Consider the following 22,021-nt stretch of genomic DNA (forward strand, 5'->3'; position numbering starts at 1 on the left):
GCTGATTTTGTATTAATTTTTAAAAGTTTACTAAACGATGTGAAATAAAGAACAATATTCTTATTGGCTTAAGAAGGATTCATTAAACCAGATAATCTAAAGAATGTCTTTATTATTGATTCAAAGGAAATTTGTCACACTTTATTGGATTGGTCAACTTATCCATATAACTATTGATTTCTTGACAGTAAATTAGTAATATTAAAGTTTAATAATGTTATACCTGTTGGTTATAATATAAAAAAGCTGCTTCAATACTTTCTGTACTACGGTATTGTTTAGTCCAACCTTCTACAGTGTAGATCCATAATCCCAATGTCATGATATAATTTGCTGCAGTCTGCCTCATTCTAACTCTTATCCTATTGGATAGTTCAATCCAATTTGCCTCAGTTTATACCTACGTCCTCAACGACTGACATGTTGCGATATGTCCTCAGACTTGTCTATTGTGTAGTCAACCTGACGAATTGTAGATTTATAACCACAATCATTACCGTTGTATGAAAGTGTTTTCTTCAGCTTGCCGTATCTTAAATAAATATCTCCAATTATTTCTGTATTACTATAACATTTGATCCAGCCTACAGTAATTTTAAACGAATATCTATAGCCGATGTGCATTATTGTTTATTCCTACCAGCTGCAGGTTTGACGAATATTTCCCAAATCCTTACCGTATTAAGGTATTATTCAATTCTTGGAACCCAAAAGAAAGGTGAAACTACACTTCGTGAACGAGAATTATTTCTAAGTTTTTTTAAAATCTGTTATAGTAATATAACTGGAGGTTTGAGTGTCGGTGAGTTTGCTAGTCACGTGCTCCTTGAAATCATAATTGCCTTAATGCGAGTCTTCTTTGAAAGATGGCCCGGCATGGCCAGGTGGTTAAGGCACTCGACTCGTAATCCGAGGGTCGAGGGTTTGAATCTCCGTTTCACCAAACATGCTCGTTTTTTCAGCCGTAAAGACGTTGTAACGTTACGGTCAATCCCTATTTTCGTTGGTAAAAGAGTAGTCCAAGAGTTGGCCATGGGTGGTGATGACTAGCCGCCTTCCCTCTAGTCTTATACTGCTAAATTATGGATGGTTAACGCAGATAGCTCTCGTGTAGCTTTGTGGGAAATTCAAAACAAATCAAATCAATCATTGAAAGATCCGTCAGGTCACAACTGCCTTATAGTAAAAGTTGATATAATATTGTTTTATATCTGCTGGTAGAGGATGACAATATTCTTGATAGAACAGAACTTTAGTTGTGATATGAGGTACATTTGTCACTATGACAACCTGTCCTCTGGAAAAGAAAACAGTTTCACCTTCTTTTATTTCTTTCCTTGTAGATGTATCTGACCTTCCAAAATATCAACTTGCTCATCCAAACAACTGTGACCTTAACTACATCGACATTTACGGTGATAGCCTCAGCGTGGACGACAGGCTTGACAGATTTTGTGGAACGGCAACAGAACCGCAGCGGTCAGAAAAGAACATCTTGCACGTTCGATACTTTGCCCAATCACAAGCTTTGGATGGCATTTTCAGAATCCTTTATACTGGATTCAGAGAATCAGGTATGCTTTTGCTCATACTACGAGATTTTTAAAGATGGATTTAGTTCGTGGTTTGGCGGGTTTTAGTATAAATTCGAAATGTCACACTTCTTTGATGGCAAATTTAATTCTATTATATGTGATCAAAACTCGTTTCTACTCAAACTGACTACGTGAAAAATGTTATTTTGAAACGTATGGTAGTTTCTCTTTGGAGGCACCAGTTCAAAAATATTTAAAACTCTGCTATAGGATGCTATATCTCTGTTGATAATTGGTCGTTGTGATTAAAAATGCCAAGGATAGTCAAGCTGGCTGAATGTTTGGTTTTGATAACTAAGTTTCTAAGTTACAGTTACTAGAGAGTTGCATTATTTGTAAAGTTCATTTATTCGCTAGAACCTCCCGTTTATTTTTATTGGTCAGTTGATTCGTGTCGAGTTTCCGAACTGACATGCTAAATTTCGTGCCACGTGATTGATATCATACGGATAGCCCTTTGAGTAGTTTAGCACGTTATAATAAAAACATAATCATAAGTTTGATAAGTTTCAAAAATGAAGTGTTTTATTCTCCGTGGTGAACAATTTGTGTGTTTGTTTGTAATTAAGCACAAAACTATCCATTAGGATAACGTAATGTGTATTACTTCATATAAACTCTATTACAGGTTCTCTCTATAAGACTAGTTACAAACTCGTAAACAATAAACAAGAATACAAGTGAATTATTTTGCATATGAAACTTCCTATTTCCAGATATGAACAAGTTTATTAATTAGCTTTCGCCACAGTCTTCTGTTTTATAAATTCTCGAGCTCGAATTAGCCTTTAGGTGGAGCACAAGATTTTGGACCTGATGAGTGTGGTTCGAAATCCGTGCTAAACCACAAAATTTTCCATGTACTGTAATTTGTGGATGCATTATAAGAGTGACAGGCGCTCCCTTCTCATGGATGGTTGGTAGTAGGTCGTGAGTGGATCAAAATACAAAAACAATTATTCGCACTCTGTTGTATATATGACTTTCCCCACACACCAGAGGGCACATTTCTCTCAATAGTCTCTACATGAGAATTATTGCACCAAAGCTATTAATTTAAGTAAAGGAAGAACAGATGGCTTTTATTATTTACCAGCATGGGAGGACAATCACATTTGGTAAAGAGAGATACCACATAAGATTTCTATTTATGTCTTTTCCTTCCCGAGTTAAACCTTTCATTCCTGATGTACCTCCTTCTTCTCTTCCACCTGTTGCTCCTGATGTACCCCTTCTTCTCTTCCATCTGTTGCTCCTGATGTACCCCCTTTTTCTCCTCCACCTGTTGCTCCTGATGTACCCCTTCTTTCCCCATCTGTTGCTCCTGATGTACCCTCTTCTTCTCCCCATCTGTTGCTCCTGATGTACCCCTTTTTCTCCTCCACCTGTTGCTCTGATGTGCCCTTCTTTCCCCATCTGTTGCTCCTGATGTACCTCCCTTCTTCTCCCCATCTGTTGCTCCTGATGTACCCCTTCTTCTCCCCATCTGTAGCTCCTTATGTACCCCTTCTTTCCCCATCTGTTGCTCCTGATGTACCCCCTTCTTCTCCCCATCTGTTGCTTCTGATGTACCCCTTCTTCTCCCCATCTGTTACTCCTGATGTACCCCTTCTTCTCCCCATCTGTTGCTCCTGATGTACCCCTTCTTCTCCCCATCTGTTGCTCCTGATGTACCCCTTCTTCTCCCCATCTGTTGCTCCTTATGTACCCCCTTCTTCCCCCACCTGTTGCTCCTTATGTACCCCCTTCTTCTCCCCCATCTGTTGCTCAGCCTTAGATTTGATAAGGATTGAAGTTCAGGTTTCGAGTATTGAGGGGGTATGCAGCAGATAAATAGTTTAATAACACAACAAACCTTCCTGATACTTTGAGTAGCTGCATGATGAGTAGATAGAATGTATACTGTGGGAGATGTACAGTCTTCCTTTCTTCCTCAATTTTTATCAATGGTAGAGATGAAGTGCGGGCAAAAGGAATTAGTGATAAATTATTACATTTTCTTTAGTTTGTTTTTTGGAAGACAATTTCCAACCGAGAACAACATGAAGAAAATGTTCATAACAATATTCATGTTGTGTTGTTGATCAAATTCATTAATTGTGCAAAAGAATGTTCTTTATTTTGCTTTGATTAGACATTCCTTGGAATTCTTGATGACGAGAAACCCACTTGAATAAAAATGTATCTCAGAACGGCTGGTATGGGTGTTAACACATTTTACTGATAAGCAGAGAACAACGTTTAGACCTTTTTAGTTCATCTTCAGGTTAACTTCTTTGTTAATAACATATTAAGATAAGTCAAACGTATATAGAAATGCTTGTTACACTGTAAGTTATCACAGTTGTATTCAGAGATTTAAATAATTATCTCTTTTCCATCGAAGTCCACACAGGTTAGTTCATTTACTTTATAACACTATTGATAAGACAAATTATTGTTCCTGTTGTGTTATCACAATACAGTCTGTGATAATTATACTTATGTTACACTGTTAGTTATCACAGTTGTATCCAGAGCTTTAAATAATTGTCTATTTTTGTCAAAATCCATACATGCTGTTTTAATTGCTTTAGAACACTATTGACATGAGGAATTATTCTTCCTGGTCTGTTATTACAATACAGTTAGTTAAACTATTCGTAATAAAATTTTAACTCTATTATTCCCGTGTTTTTTTTAATTGTATAAGGATACTATTAATTATTATTTGTTAAGCCCAGTGGACTGAAACTAAAAACAAATACATTTTTTCTCTGCAGGTTCAACCAAAACTGATGTATAAACATAATCTGCAACATTTCTTTTCGCTGGTTTAACGTTGTAACAAAACAATTTAGTTCAGAATTTTTGGTTTTACTGCCTATAAAGATACTGGCGCCTGCAGAGCCTTTGAATTCAATAAACCAACGCATATGATAAATACAACATGACAGAAACGGAATACTTATTGCTTTCACTGGAGCAAAAAGTTAAAAATAAAGAGATTTATAGCCGTGTATTTGTAAATTCTATAAACCTTACTTTCCATGACGCTACATATATATATATTTAAGAGAATATTAATATGTCGCACTTTCCATTGCATTGTTCAATCTTTATGAAATTGAATTTGATAGCCTTAACTAATGACATATTGTGAAACTATAATTTAGCCCAGTGAGCTGATTATAGATATTGCTGCTTATGTTATAAAATGTGATAACAAAAGATGTCTAACATGTCCTGTTCTAAATACTTTTTACTCTATAACTTACACACATTTATTTTGTAAAATACAAAATGTAATTTATCTATTAACATGTCCTAAATGTAATGTGGAATATGTGGATCAAACTTCATCTATTAACATGTCCTAAATGTAATATGGAATATGTGGATCAAACTTCATCTATTAACATGTCCTAAATGTAATATGGAATATGTGGATCAAACTTCATCTATTAACATGACCTAAATGTAATATGGAATATGTGGATCAAACTTCATCTGTTAACATGTCCTAAATGTAATATGGAATATGTGGATCAAACTTCATCTATTAACATGTCCTAAATGTAATATGGAATATGTGGATCAAACTTCATCTATTAACATGTCCTAAATGTAATATGGAATATGTGGATCAAACTTCATCTATTAACATGACCTAAATGTAATATGGAATATGTGGATCAAACTTCATCTATTAACATGTCCTAAATGTAATATGGAATATGTGGATCAAACTTCATCTATTAACATGACCTAAATGTAATATGGAATATGTGGATCAAACTTCATCTATTAACATGACCTAAATGTAATATGGAATATGTGGATCAAACTTCATCTGTTAACATGTCCTAAATGTAATATGGAATATGTGGATCAAACATCATCTATTAACATGACCTAAATGTAATATGGAATATGTGGATCAAACTTCATCTATTAACATGTCCTAAATGTAATATGAAATATGTGGATCAAACTTCAAATCCATCGCATATACATATAAATTTTCATTGATCTCAAGTTAAAAACAAGTTAATGAGTTTCATAAAATTAGAACATTTTAGAATTCTCCCTTTTACCTCTATAAAGATAACTATATTATAAACTGTTAACGAAGACACTCAGATTTCAACTAGAGAATTTCTACATTTTGAAACTAAGAACATAATATTGTTATGGAGTAAACCAAGAGTTTAATAACTCTAATGCTTTAGAGTTTCAGTAATGACAACTGTATTGTTATTTTTTGTCTTTATATATAACCTTCTGATAAAAATAAGAAAACTAGAGGGAAAGAATATAACAAATTATAATGGATTGATTTTCAAAATTTTTGAAGTAATTTGGACAATATTTTTATTCTAGTATTAGTGTAGGTAAATTATTTTTTAAAAAGATGTATCAACTTAAGCTTCCCAAAATAAGAATATTAATTAATGTAATAAAAAATTTTAATTTTTGAAACGATCATACTTACAGGTGTTATGAAATATCGATTAAAAGTCAATGATTGATCAAGTTTTGAAAAAGAGAAATTGCAAATCAGATCTATGGTAATTAATTTTAGGCATAAATTATTCATTGACTTGCAGATTTCTAAAATAATTCATCAATCTATAACAATATTTTTCACTGAAAAGCTTAAAGTCTACAGTCAGTTATAAATACGAAGTTCTAATTGGTCCATTACTATATATTGTACAAGTTTTTTAACCAAGTTATAGGTAGATGAAGATAATAACTTCCCTTTTGAGTGTAAACATAGTTGATTTATTGACATTTTTCATAAATATATTGTTACTGGTAACTTTAGAAAAAGTTAAAATATCACATGAAATACTCAAAAGTTAATATAAATGCAGAATAACCACAAAATGTAATAAGAAAAATGTTATAAAATCTATTAGACACAATGTTGATGAATATATTTTAAAACTTAACTGTATTACATCTTATCCACCTAAATAGTTTCTGGAATGGAAGTTTTATGTACTTAAAAATATAAAAATTAAATTATCCTCTATAAAATTGAAGAAATACCATACAGATATACAGATTTATCGTTTTATCAGTTAAAAAAATAAAATTCAAGAATTACAATAAAAATATGTTATAGTTCCCATTGATAAGGCTAACTGTAATACTGGTATTATTTATAAAAAGTTTTATGCATTACTTATGATAAAAGAAATCAATAGTACACAAACATTTAAACTTATTAACCAATCTAAAGGTACACTAAGTAGTAATTTTGGCCCGGCATAGCCAAGTGTGTTAAGGCGTGCGACTCGTAATCTGAGGGTCGCAGGTTCGCATCCCCGTCACGCCAAACATGCTCGCCCTTTCAGCCGTGGGGGTGTATAATGTGACGGTCAATCCCACTATTTGTTGGTAAAAGAGTAGCCCAAGAGTTGGCGGTGGGTGGTGATGACTAGCTGCCTTCCCTCTAGTCTTACACTGCTAAATTAGGGACGGCTAGCACAGATAGCCCTCGAGTAGCTTTGTGCGAAATTCAAAAAATCAAAACAAAATTAGTAATTTCATTAACGCTTATAATAAACTCTATACTAAACGAAATGTTTATGTGGATTTACATTTTCTTTATGCAATTCCCAAACTCTATAAATATCCAATTAAATTTAGATCTATTTCTAATTCAATAAGAATAATTATTAAACAAATTATTTAATATTTTACTAGGTAATATAAAAAAAACATATGTGTTAATAATAGAAAACATAATTTTTGAATAATAAAAAATAATCAACCCATTTTAACATGTCTAAGAAATTGTGAACAAATAAATAATATTCACATATTTTAGTTCACCACATTGTGCATCACAACTTCATTAAAATATTAATTTTTTATAAATTCATTAATATAACAGTTCTGTTATCCTTTCATAAAAACTGGAAGAAAGAAAATGTAGCTTCAAAAACATGTAAGATATATTAAGTTTCTGTATTTACGACAATTATATATTTTTCAATAACAAGGTTTTTAAACAAGTAATACGTGTTCTAATGAACGCTAACTATTTTTAAACAAGTAATACGTGTTCTAATGAACGCTAAATATTCTACTTGTACAGCAAATTTGTATTTTTACTATTATGGGAATAGATTTATCGAAAATTGCACAAATTCAGATATTTTTACATGAATTTACAGACATACATATAAATGATTTAATTAGTAAAAATAACTCTGAAATAAATAATGTTATTAACACTATTTATCCAGTAGAATTAAAAATTAAAAGTACTTCTATATCTAATACGGAAGCACATTATTTAGATTTAGAAATTAAAATAATTAATAAGGATATCAATGAATATATTTTACCTTTCCAATTTATGGTTTACCTTCTTTCAATAGTAATGTATCATACCCTTCTGTTATAAACATAAAAACTACGCAGTTATTCAGATATTGTAAAATTTGTAATAAATTACAATATTTTGTCAGTAACGTTGAAATACTGATACAAAAATTAATAGTTAATGGATTTAATAAAGAAACCTTAACTAAAATTATTAAACTATTGTATAACAAACATAATAATGTATTAAACAAATATATAGAAATAAAAATTAAAGAACTTTTACAAGAAATGTCTGATAACTATTTTAAATTGTGAATAAGGTTATTTAACAACTTGCCAATACTTTATATATATATATATATGTGTGTGTGTGTGTGTGGATATACACCTTACCGCATATAAAGGCTTGTTTAGAGCATGATAGTTACAGTAGATGGTGGCTGGAAGTTATATTAGTTAATTTAGATAACTGGATGTGACCCTTTATACTAGATAGTTCTTTCACTGAGCTACCAATTAGTGTCTCGCTACCAAAATGGAAGAGGTAAGTTTATTTAACTTACTTACCCACAAAATACCTTATTTTTATTTTTCAGAAACTTTGTTTCCTTCTTCTTCTTTACTTTGGAGACCTGTCACCTTCCCACAACTGTCTGCAGGCACTGAAAGGTGATACAGGTGTGGAACGTTGCGGGCTTGAGCACCCACATCTAGCTCTCCTAATTTCTATTTCTATATCTATTATTTTATTTTTATTTCTATTGCTATTTCTTTATTTTATATCTTTGTGTGAGACTGACGAATGGAGGTTAAGACTGATAGACTGTGTGTCCCCACTGCAATGTGGGTCCTTCTTTAACATTCACCTCCAAAACCTAGGGTACATTTTATATTCCACATTATAGCTTGTACCCTCGGATCCTTTCAATTGGTGCAGCATTTTTAATTTTATTTTTGTGTAGGCTTGTTTTAGTTATAACAACTATTATATACATTTCTTATCTACAAGTCATTGTTGTTACTGTTTTTAAACTTCGGACTTTCAACATACTAATCCGACTTTAGTCACGTGTTAAATTCTGTCAGAAATGTCAGTTGTTGTAGCTTGACGATCGAGAAATTGATCAATTTGCACTGTATCATTGCTGTGGTCAGCTACAAGAAACGTGTATTATAATACACAAAGGCACGTTCAAATCGGATTTGCTTTAACTTTTGAAGAAAACAGTTCCTTCTTACTGAGAAGGACTCAAGACTCGCTATTATTTTTGTATACCTGCTGACTGCACGTTAACGTTTACTATTTTGTATACCTGCTGACTGCACGTGCAACAGTAACGTTTACTATTTTGTAATCCTGCTGACTGCACGTGTCACAGTAGCGTTTACATCCCCATCTTTTATTTCCTTTGTCCGCAGAAGTTCTACTTTGACAATTACTTGTGTAATAATTCAGTTTCTTTCCTTCAATAAATAAGACGTTTTGATTTAAACACCTCCATTGTTCCTTTTATTACATCTGCAACAAATCTCTGCTCGTGTCCTTCATATGTTAGGTCAGCGAACCTATCTTTCTTGCGAAGATCGAGTGAGTGAGTAATAGCTTCTTCCTTAATATACCATAACTATGATACGCAAAACCTTATAACAATTATTCGTTGTAAGGACGATTCATTATAAAGTCCGTATGGGTTATCGCGCAATTTATTTTTACATCGTCTTTTACTATCTAATAAACATCTAACAAACGTATAACAAAAACTCATGAAGTCTTAAATACAAGACAAATAGCTTGGAAGTATTGTGTTTACTCCATTATCGTTGAAATATAGGTCAATGTGTCTAGTTACATGTGAAAAACAGTAAATAAATCATAAAATAACTCCGACAAACCAGCATGAAAGTGAATATTTTTTTAACTAAATAGATTCATAAATGTAGTGGCCTCAGTTAACATGATTATATTTCAAAATAACATTTCTCACTTTAAAACACTTATTTCTAAAAGACTTTCTGTTCTATTAGGTTATTGCAGTCAACAACAATAGAAATATTTAGACGCTTTTGATCTAATTATGTAAATCTCACCTCATTTAATCAGAGCACATTCAGTCACTATCTGTTTAATCTGTCAGTTCTGGTAATAAGTACTGTTAATAATAACGCTCAGATCAGCAATATCCATGCATCTAACATCCTCAAATATGGCGCATCTGATGATCAGTATTTATATTTCAAAAGATTCAACATGGACAACGTGGTCAAGCTAATCAATGAATTACTTTCTTGTTCAAACGTCCACAATGTTGACTGTCAAGAACCTCGCCATTATTGACCACAAACAAAAATCCACCATTGTTAGTGACGGCCTACAATACGATATAAATCTGACAATAAATTATTGATCATATATCAGAACTGTAATCACCAAAGTTTGTTAACTAATATTCATAACCACTATCTGGCTGACCCCAATTTGTTGTCCATAACTAGTGGCGTCGTGCCCATTAGAGAACGAATCTACCAAATGTTTTGTTTGTTTTTTTGAATTTCGCACAAAGCTACTCTAGGGCTATCTGTGCTAGCCGTCCCTAATTTAGCAGTGTAAGGCTAGAGGGAAGGCAGCTAGTCATCACCACCCACCGCCAACTCTTGGGCTACTCTTTTACCAACAAATAGTTGGATTGACAGTCACATTATAACGCCCCCACGGCTGAAAGGGCGAGCATCTTTGGTGCGACGGGGATGCGAACCCGCCACCCTCGGATTACGAGTCGCACGCCTTAACACGCTTGGCCATGCCAGGCTCCTACCAAATGCTATCCATACACTGTTTTAATGATCCAAACTGCCATTATTGGAAACCAATAAATTAATCAAATTAACATTGTATATCTGACAATATGAAAAGTAAAACAAAAAATCCCACTTGTTGTTTGTATTATTATTATTAATTCACAACTAATAGCAAAGAAAAAACATTTAGCTGTATGACGTCACTGTCCACTACCCAGTTAATCGACATATATTATACACAGTTCAGTTTATCCAAGCTTTTTATCCACAGTCTAGCTGGTCAACATTTCCTATGAATTCTGTGATACAACAGTCTTAATATAACCTCACTTTAGAAAAGTTTACTTTTTTAATAACGTTTATTCGTCTTAAACTCATATCATTGCTGAAAAAGATCTACCTGGCCAACTCACTATGACAACCTACTTGAAAACAAAACAATACAAAAGTTACATACCCATTTTAATTGTGAGTCTCTTTTGGTTGGTTGTTTTTCTTTATTTCGCGCAAAGCTACATGAGAACTATCTGCGCAAGCAGTCCCTAATTTAGCAGTGTAAGGCTAGAAGGAAGGCAACTAGTCATCACCAACCACCGCCAGCTCTAGGGTACTCTTTTACCAACGAATAATAAGATTGACCGTCACATTATAACACCCCCACGGCTGAAAGTGTGAGCATCTTTGGAGCGACAGGGATTCGAACCCACGACTTTTAGAACAATTCATTAAGTTACCGAAAATGTTCACCCAGTCATTAAATAAATTAAATACAAGTTTTACAACACTATCCGTAGATATGGATGCTCACTTACAGTCACAACACACTACAAAATCACTGACGCTGACAACTTCTCTCATTTACCGAGAGTACCATTCTTTGAATCCCTAAGACATAAAGAACGTCATTTCTAAACGTTAATTTTGTGCTCTGAGAACCTAGACCTTGACCCAATGGTTACCCTGAGGGCAGGAGGTTTGAAGCAACGTGAACACTTGCACTGGTGCTCGAACCGACGCTAGTCTTTGTTTGTTTTTGAATTTCGCACAAAGCTAGTCGAGGGCTATCTGTGCTAGCCGTCCCTAATTTAGCAGCGTAAGACTAGAGGGAAGGCAGCTAGTCATCACCACTCACCGCCAACTCTTCAGCTACTCTTTTACCAACGAATAGTGGGATTGACCGTCACATTATAACGCCCCCACGGCTGAAAGGGCGAGCATGTTTGGTGTCACGAGGATTCGAACCCGCGACCCTCAGATTACGAGAAAGCGTCCTAATCATCTGGTCATGGTGCTGGGCCTCTAGTGTATGAGATGTCGCAAGCTATGTATTGGATAAGTAGTCTGTAAACTCGGTGATCGATTTTGTGTACATCTTAGATCTTGTTGTGAAGGTTTCACTGACTTACTTGTTTCCAAGCAGCTTAGTCCTTCCGACCGATATGACGTTACCGACATGAAAGTCTTTGTCACGAAAACTAAAGAGCCCTGAACACCGCATCATCTTCCAACCAACCACAAAGTTTCTTCAAGTAATTAATAACAGTTTACTTTATTTTTTATTTTTGTCAAACAAATTCTTTTTTTTTCTAGATTTGATTATTTAATAATTACTTATATGTTCTTTTTTATTTTCTTTCAACAATGCTTTTGATCTTGTATTTAGGTTAAAATGGGAGAAAAAATGACGAAGAATGTCCAAGAGTCTCAAGCTCACGCTAGATGTCACTTTGTTCGTACGTCTGGAAAATTTAAGAAAAAATACTCGATATTTGAAACAATACCCTAACTCTTTCGGTGTTTTAAAAGTGTTTAACTTGACCGAGTTTCTTCGCTCACTAAATTTAGCTTCAAAAATTCTGCAGAAAAAATATATTGATGTTAACATTTTGGCATTATTGTTATTATTAATTATTATTATTTAGGAAAAACAAATGTTCAAAATTTTACACAAAGTGGCTAAAATATAAAGAAGCTTTATAATAGTAAGCATTTTACCTGCGCTTCGCTGAAATGCCCAAAGAACCCATCACAATTTACAGAGATTCCAATGTATTGGTCAAGCTTCTCCATTAATCCCAGTTTCTTCTATAGCTATTCCAGAGGACTTGGTACACAAAAGAAAAACCGTTAAGATATATGCTTGTGATACTTGAGTGTGTAAGGCTAAGTCTGGTCAGGCTAACTTGTGATTGGGATAACAACACAGTTTTTTTTTTAAAATGGCGCCCCAGGATCCCAAGGAAAGAAACAGGAATACAAATCGCATCCCAAATTTGTGTTCAGCAATCCCACAAACCTATGCCTATTTTTTAGCGCCCCCGATACAACATAAAAATCATAAATAAAGGTATCGCTCTACGCCATATAGTGAAAGACATCCTCAAGCCACTCTGAATCTACCTACCAAATGTGGTTCTCCTAAATTCAATCTGTTGAAGAGTTTGCGAAGAAATAAATTCACAAACACAAATTAATATAAAGTGGTGTCGATCGTTTAATCTCAAAAAGTAATAAACATATATAAGATAACGAGTGTTATTTATGATATCCAGATATCTTGTACTAAACTTCTCAATAACGTACTATATGAATTTGTATCTATTCATCCTTTTTGTTTTCAAAAGTGTAGTGTAAGTTACCGAACTTTTTTCAACCTCATGTTCCACTTGGTCTGCTTTACTTTTGTTTAGGGAATTGTTACTTAATTAACTGTAGTTTATTTTCGTTTATCTTCGGTGGTTCAGTCGAAGTTTATTCCAAGATTCCAATAAACTCGTTTCTCCTGTTTGTCTCCTTCAGTTTCAATGTTCCACCTGCTCCTCTTACTCTTCTGTTATTCCTTAGTGGAACAGCGGTAAGCCTTTGGATTTACAATGCTTAAATCAGGGGTTTCATTCCCCTCAGTAGACACAGCATATAATCCGGTATGACTATGTAAAATCAGGGGTTTCATTCCCCTCAGTAGACACAGCATATAATCGGTATGACTATGTAAAATCAGGGGTTTCATTTCCCTCAGTAGACACAGCATATAATCCGGTATGACTATGTAATATCAGGGGTTTCATTCCCCTCAGTAGACACAGCATATAATCCGGTATGACTATGTAATATCAGGGGTTTCATTCCCCTCAGTAGACACAGCATATAATCCGGTATGACTATGTAATATCAGGGTTTCATTCCCCTCAGTAGACACAGCATATAATCCGGTATGACTATGTAATATCAGGGATTTCAATCCCCTCAGTAGACACAGCATATAATCCGGTATGACTATGTAAAATCAGGGGTTTCATTCCCCTCAGTAGACACAGCATATAATCGGTATGACTATGTAATATCAGGGTTTCATTCCCCTCAGTAGACACAGCATATAATCGGTATGACTATGTAATATCAGGGTTTCATTCCCTCAGTAGACACAGCATATAATCCGGTATGACTATGTAATATCAGGGTTTCATTCCCTCAGTAGACACAGCATATAATCCGGTATGACTATGTAATATCAGGGATTTTTTCTGTTATACAGGGTATGACTATGTTATCAGGGTTTCATTCCCTCAGTAGACACAGCACATAATCCGGTATGACTATGTAATATCAGGGTTTCATTCCCCTCAGTAGACACAGCATATAATCATGACTATGTAATATCAGGGATTTCAATCCCCTCAGTAGACACAGCATATAATCCGGTATGACTATGTAAAATCAGGGTTTCATTCCCCTCAGTAGACACAGCATATAATCTGTTTGACCGTGTATATCAGGGTTTCATTCCCTTAGTAGACACAGCATATCGTTGTACTGGTTCATCTGTTCTAGAAATGTTTCTTTCTTTTACTCCGTTACATCGTTTCGTCTCCAAGTTACTATCACTCTTTTTCTGTTATACAGGTTCATGTTGTTCACCAAGCTACTATTACTGTTTTCCGTTACATCGTTTCGTCTCCAAGTTACTATCACTCTTTTTCTGTTATACAGGTTCATGTTGTTCACCAAGCTACTATTACTGTTTTCCGTTACATCGTTTCGTCTCCAAGTTACTATCACTCTTTTTCTGTTATACAGGTTCATGTTGTTCACCAAGCTACTATTACTGTTTTCCGTTACATCGTTTCGTCTCCAAGTTACTATCACTCTTTTTCTGTTATACAGGTTCATGTTGTTCACCAAATTACTATCAGTATTATCCATCACACAGGTTCATGTTGTTCTTCAAGTTGTTATCACTGTTATCTATTACACAAGTTCATGTTGTTCTCCAAGCTACTATTACTGTTTTCCGTTACACAGGTTCATGTCGTTATCCAAGCTACTATCACTATTATCCGTTAAAGAGGTTCATGTTATTCTCCAAGTTATTATCACTATTATCCGTTATAGAGGTTCATGTTGTTCTCCAAGTTATTATCACTATTATCTGTTAGAGAGGTTCATGTTATTCTCCAAGCTATTATCACTATTATCCGTTATAGAGGTTCATGTTATTCTCCAAGTTATTATCACTATTATCCATTAGAGAGGTTCATGCTATTTTCCAAGTTATTATCCGTTAGAGAGGTTCATGTTGTTCTCCAAGTTATTATCACTATTATCCGTTAGAGAGGTTCATGTTATTCTCCAAGTTATTATCCGTTAGAGAGGTTCATGTTATTCTTCAAGTTATTATCCGTTAGAGAAGTTCATGTTATTCTCCAAGTTATTATCACTATTATCCATTAGAGAGTTTCATGTTGTTCTCCAACTTATCCTTCCTCCATTATTCTAATAAAAACAATAATGTGTTAAGAGTTTGATAAAGTTTTTTATTCACATTTATTTTCAAAGTTTGTAGAATGACTAAAACTATTTACGCCCCGAGACAATTAGAAATCTTTAATTACTTTGTTTCGGTTAATAAGTTCGTTGCGTGATTAGTTGAAACGTTTTATTCCAGACAAAGGAAAGTTTCTTTATATCGTCAGAACTACTTTAGTCAGTATTTACTTACTGTTCCTAATTGCGAGTCACATTAAATGTTTTACCTTAATTTTGAGTAGAAGTCTGTCCTGATAGTTTCCAAGTTTTCAATCATTCAGCAAGATATAATCTTTTTATGTCCTCTAGTAAGTGTCAGTGCATCAGTGGTATTTATCATTAAAAAATGTATGTTTAAAAATTGCGTTATAATTAAACAGACGTTAAAGTCAAGAGATAAAATTCGTTGATGTTTAACAGTGTATTAATTATTTGTCAAAATGTATCATACCTTATACAAATTCTTCGTACGTAAAACTTCTAAGAAGAAAGAAAATTAAAGTTTAGTATTCAGATTTTTTGTGAGCTCTAATATTATTTATCCCAGAGATCACTCAGTTTATGTTTCACAGATACTAGAAGTTTGCATCGCAAAGCTGGCATTTCGTTATATCAGCAGTAGTTTAATTTATGGGATGGACAACAGCTCATTCGGAGCGTAAAATGGTTAATGTTTCAGCCACCAGAGAGCGCTGTTCAGTTATCACATATTTCGAGATCGAAAACTTACTAACGCTTACACTGACTTTAAAATAAAGCTTAAACTTACATAGGCAGATATTATTTGTTTTGTTTTCTTTATTTTCAGCTGTGGACACACTAAAACATCTTCATAAAGCAACTTTATAAGTGGTTAAATAATCCTGAATAAATAAAGTTTCACCTGGAAGCTGAAACTGAGCGAGATTCAAACCCATGATTTTAATTTTAGTTAACTAAGCTATTGTGCCTCGAGTATACTACTGGTACATTTTCATTATATTGGACAGAAGACGGCAGAATTTCTAACACTTCTTATGTCTTGCCGCATCGAATACAGCATAAAGGTCTGGAAATACAGAATTATAATCCTTTGTAATATTCTAATTAATAACACCGGGATCAGAATAGCATATTCGTGCGGCGGCGTTTCACGTACTTTGTATTTGACTCGTCAAACACGCCTTGAATAACATCCGAGTGTTTCGCAGCGGCATCTTTCACGTGATACTGATTAGCCGGGTGAAAACGCCTTGAAATACCGCCGGAGGGCGCGGTAGCTGGGACCGCGAGAAACAATAATGCAGATAGAGAGATTGGATGAATCACAGTGACTTGATCTGACATTTTTGTTTCTTCACTTGTCCTTTATCTGTTCCATTGGATGTCTTGTATTATGTGTCCAAACTGAATGGTGTCTATTTGTTATTAATTTGACATTTCCTAGGCTTAGTGTTCAATGATGTCGAATTGATTTTAACACGAAGAAGATATGACTGAATAAACAAATCACGCTGTTATTATTATATCAATTTGTTTATAGGTTCTTTCACGTGTTGATAAGGAGTTATAGTATTTTTAATGAAAGCTGCTTGAAGCCAGTTAGGAATACAATGTTACATAAATTAGCAGACTTGTAAAGACCGTGTTTAACAGGTTCGTAAGGCCGCCATGATCCTCACCCTGCATCTGGTTTTCAAAGATATATCTAAAAATGATTACTTTGGAGTATAATTATTAAATATTGTTGATCCGTTTTGAAGACATTACAGAATAGATACCTTGCGTGTTAACATTATTAATGATTTGAGGCATATTTTTATCACGGTTTAAAAAAAGTGTATCAGGATAAAACACGTCGCTCATATTTAGATCAGTAACATTCCAAACTAAAGAGTAGCTTTACTATAGCGAAGATATATTGACGTGGCTGCAGTTCTCTGTTCAGTGCTGTTTATATTTGAACACTTTTGACACGATATGGGTAACAGTTAAGCTTTTTCTTGCAGAAAAATGTGACGAAACCAAAGAGTTTGACTGTGGAGACGGCACGTGTGTAGCCAAAGCTCTTAAGTGCAATGGACATTTCAATTGCAAATACCGGTACGACGAAGAGGACACCATATGTTCAGTTGGTAAGTAGAGGACGCCATAGGTTCTGTCAGTAAGTAGGAGAAACCATAGGTTCAGTTGGTAAGTAGGGGACACCATAGGTTCAGAGTCAGTAAGTAGGAGAAACCATAGGTTCAGTTGGTAAGTAGAGGACGCCATAGGTTCAGTGGGTAAGTAGGAGACACCATAGGTTCAGTTAGTAAGTAGGGAGACACCATAGGTTCAGTGGGTAAGTGGGAGACACCATAGGTTCAGTTGGTAAGTAGGAGACACCATAGGTTCAGTTAGTAAGTGAAAGGCATCATGGTGTGTCGAGTAATCCACGTGTGCTCTGTTATACTAGACGATTATTTGTACTCTACTTGTAAGTAGAAGAAACCGTGTGTTCTGTTTAAAACTAGAGAACTCCCTGTGTTCAGTTCGCAAGCGGCATATGCTCAGATGATAATAAAGGATAACCTTTTTTTCAGTTGGTAAATGGAGGAAACCACATGTTATGTTAATAACTGTAAACAACCTATCCTTATATGGTACGTGCAGAAAAACGTATGTTCAGGTACAAAGTGGAGGACAAATGTAATCAGATAAATATGGAAGATACAAATATTGAGTTAGTAAGTGGAGAACAATATGCAGCTATGGAATACACTCATCCTCCTTAACAGTCCCGTTAGTAGAATAATAATCGTAATATTACACACTCGCCATTAGCAATCCCACTAAGGGTATTTAGTAGACAGTTACCGACAATTCCAAAGCTCATTAAGGTTTGTGAACAATAAAAACGCTATTTATGGTAGTCGTTGAAAGACCGGGGAATTGTGTATATCTGGCTAAGTTTTAATGTATTTCCCAATTTAAACGTTATTCGAGTTACGTTCGTGATTTGAATATATTCTGCAAAAAAATCTGTCACAGGGTTCAAACCTCAAATTTAAGCGTTATAAGACCTCAAGCCTACCCCTTAACCATTGAAGGACTTTCTATTCCAGCTAGTTTAGATCTTAGCATATTTCATCTAACAAAAGGTTTCAGTGTCTGAGCTCACAAGTTTTATCACCCTCACCAAATTTATTCATAACATTTTAAAAGCAGTGCTTTGGGTAAGTGATGAAAGATGGCTGCTGAAAAAATGTTTACAGATGAGCTCTCATGCTCAATATTTCACACTTCTTTTAGAAGCACGTACAGAATTTCTACTACTGAACCACTGAAATCGCTATGGTTGCATGCTTTTGAGAGTTTCTCAGCAATGCTCCTTTATTCTGCGCGTGTTTGTTCTGTAAATCCTTATTACGCTGAGAAGGTTTTCATAGCACTATAAGCTCCGTGTTTCAAGGATTAGATTTGCACTTGTGTAGTTTCTAACGTTGCTCCATGCTGCTAAAAAGCTCATGGATAATAATCCGTAAATAAACTTACTAATAATATTATCCGGCATCCTCTTTACTGTCGTTGATTGGTTATTCTCTTTCCATAGTTTAACTTCAGATCTTCGAACAGCCTCGCATAAAACCGATAGAGAAATTGTACTCATATTCCGCTGAATATTAAAGCATTTATCGCAAACGATGTTTTTTTTTCTTTTGTTTCTCCAAATTTCTAGGCCGTTTTCTTTTTTACGGTAACTGGTGAGTTGTGAAATGAAATGTTATCTACTTTGCTTAAATACTTCAGTTTTATTATGCGCAGTTTCTTAATTACGTATACTGTGATTCTGAAATTGTTTAGTATTGCTTTTAACTATTATTCATAGCACAATTAAAATCAGTTCGATTTTAAATATATGTTTAACGACAAACAGATGAAGTCTTTAATGAAAGTGTTGCTATTTCAGATGAAAGTGTAGGGGTTCTATTTCAGATGAAAGTGTAGGGGTTCTATTTCAGATGGAAGTGTAGGGGTTCTATTTCAGATGAAAGTGTAGGGTTCTATTTCAGATGAAAGTGTAGGGGTTCTATTTCAAATGAAAGTGTAGGGGTTCTATTTCAGATGAAAGTGTAGGGGTTCTATTTCAAATGAAAGTGTAGGGGTTCTATTTCAAATGAAAGTGTAGGGGTTCTATTTCAAATGAAAGTGTAGGTGTTCCTTTAACTTTCCAGGGTCCACGGCAAGTGTGGTTCTATCTTCGGAACATATGATCATCATTCTGGTGGTTTTCTTCGCTCTAGTGTTCGGTATGTGTCTGTCTATCTCAATATCCTGTTACAACAAGATAAAAGAAAGAAAGGAGCAAGAGCGGGAATATCGGCTGCGCCGCTCTAAGGAGGTGTCGATGGAGGCAGACCTGGACCACAAAGTTGCCAGCGTGGAAAAGAACTTAGGGACATTTAGGAAACCCCCAAATACCAAGACAGCAACGGGATCTCGAAATAGCGACGATACAGAACCCGAAGAAGAAGACGAAGATGGGTGTTACGTACCCGAGATAGATCTGACTGTATTTGATAAGTTTCCAAACGGTGGTTCTTCAGTGACAAGAGCAAATGACAACTGTCCAATATCTCCGCCCACTAGACAAGAAACAATTACAATTGTATCTGATAGCAGCCAACACCATCCTTACTGTAGTTATCACAGATTCAGTGAGAGTCCTCCGCTCCCTCCTCCACCCCCGCCCCCTCTACCCCCTCACCTTCGCAGGAGAGAAGAACCCCACTGTTCAGACAACCTTGTCCTTTTCGACAATCAGTGTCCTAAACATAACAGATCAGCCTTACTTCGAGTTCATCAAGACGAGGACCTTGAAGAAGACACGGAGCTCACAGAAGCAATGGTTGAGTTGTATCCAAACAGTCCAGGAGGTTGTCGTCAGAAATATGATCACCAAACATGAAACGGTTTGGATATTGTTAACCATCCCTGGCTGAGCTTTACGGTTACAGTGCAAGGTTGTTTAACTCCCGTGACGCAATGAAAGCGGATAATATACATGTTAGCAAGTAGGTCTTCTCCAGTTGATTTGGAACTTCTGTTTAATTTGCACCACAGTACATCATCAACTTGCAGCTCTGTTAACTCAATTTTTGTCATCTTAACGATATGGGCATCAAGTAACCTTTCAACTTCTTGATGTTTGTGACAGTTAGTGCATAGAAGAAAAAAAAAAGATTTGCGCTAATTATAGTTTCCTTTTTGTAAGTAATCCATATGTGTTGCTCAAAGAACATGCCCAATGTTCGTGTTTGTCCATCAGAGAAACGTCTTATCGTGCCGATCTGAAACAAAAGAAATAGATATTTGTCCTTGCTCAACATCCTCCATGCCATAAGTAATGGAGGCAATCATTATCTGAACAGATGCTGCTCTTGTTTGTAATTTATCAACTGTTTACTAGATCAACATAAAACGTGTGGATATGGTTCTGTTGTGTTACAAAAGTAGGGATGTTAACCCCCTTATTAGGTACCGTTTGTTTATAACTGTAATCCGCTTCTATGCTTATCGAAAAAAAAAAAAAACAGAAAAGGTACGAATGCATCTAAACTTCCAAATTTTCCCATTTCCTTTGTTGGTACTATGTAGTCATTTAACGTGAGCAGTAACCTGAATAAGTTGAACACGTGCCTTTAAAACGCGACATTCTTTTTCCATCTTATGTTAAAAACCCTTGTTAAGTATTGTATACAATGTCATTTCGAGAATATTAAAAATATGTGACTTAGGTCTAGTATGAACTTTCCATCGAACACACAGAAGCTCTTATTTATAATTTTGAACCTGTGAGGTTCTGTACTGTACTAGCAAGGAAAGTAAATGAAGTTCTGGTTTCGAGTACGTTTTATAAACCTCTCTATTTAATCAATAAATTAGGTTTTTCTTTCTTTTTTTATGTAGGTTTCTCTTGAGTTTTAAAAGTACGGAATACAGTCTAACACACAGAACATAACATATTTTTTTACTTATCTTGTATCCCCGTCGCGCCAAACATGCTCGCCCTTTCAGTCGTGGGGGCGTTATAATGTTACGGTCAATCCCACTATTCGTTGGTAAAAGAGTAGCCCAAGAGTTGGCGGTGGGTGGTGATGACTAGCTGCCTTCCCTCCAGTTTTACACTACTAAATTATGGACAACTAGCACAGATAGCCCTCGAGTAGCTTTGAGCGAAATTCAAAAACAAAAACAAACAAACTTACCTTGTACCCATACTTTACCGGTTGCTAACAGTGTAATTAACTTCATATGTAGTTATGATCCAAATTCATAATTATCGGGAAACCTACAAGAGTGGTAGATATATATTTAAGCTCCTCTTTTTGTTCCTCCTCTTTACTACTTGTTTTTAAGGTAAACGATAATATAAATATATTCCATATTGCAAACTATCCCAAGTAAGCCATCATTATGATTCATTACCTTTGTTCATTCTTTATTCTAGAACAGACATAAGCCTAGTTTTAATTTCAGGT

General features: G+C 34.8%; 1 protein-coding gene across 1 annotated transcript; it reads left to right on the forward strand.

The window, feature by feature from the left end:
- The first annotated feature begins 1,282 nt into the window (after window positions 1–1,282).
- On the forward strand, window positions 1,283–21,399 carry LOC143240809 (uncharacterized). Its single transcript, XM_076483910.1, has 3 exons — window positions 1,283–1,574; window positions 17,510–17,635; window positions 19,715–21,399. The coding sequence occupies exons 1-3, from the start codon at window positions 1,283–1,285 to the stop codon at window positions 20,446–20,448; spliced, it is 1,152 nt and encodes a 383-aa protein (XP_076340025.1). The 3' UTR covers window positions 20,449–21,399.
- The last annotated feature ends 622 nt before the right edge of the window (window positions 21,400–22,021 follow it).

This window comes from Tachypleus tridentatus, chromosome 13, assembly GCF_004210375.1.
Source record: "Tachypleus tridentatus isolate NWPU-2018 chromosome 13, ASM421037v1, whole genome shotgun sequence".
Classification (NCBI taxonomy): Eukaryota; Metazoa; Arthropoda; class Merostomata; order Xiphosura; family Limulidae; genus Tachypleus; species Tachypleus tridentatus.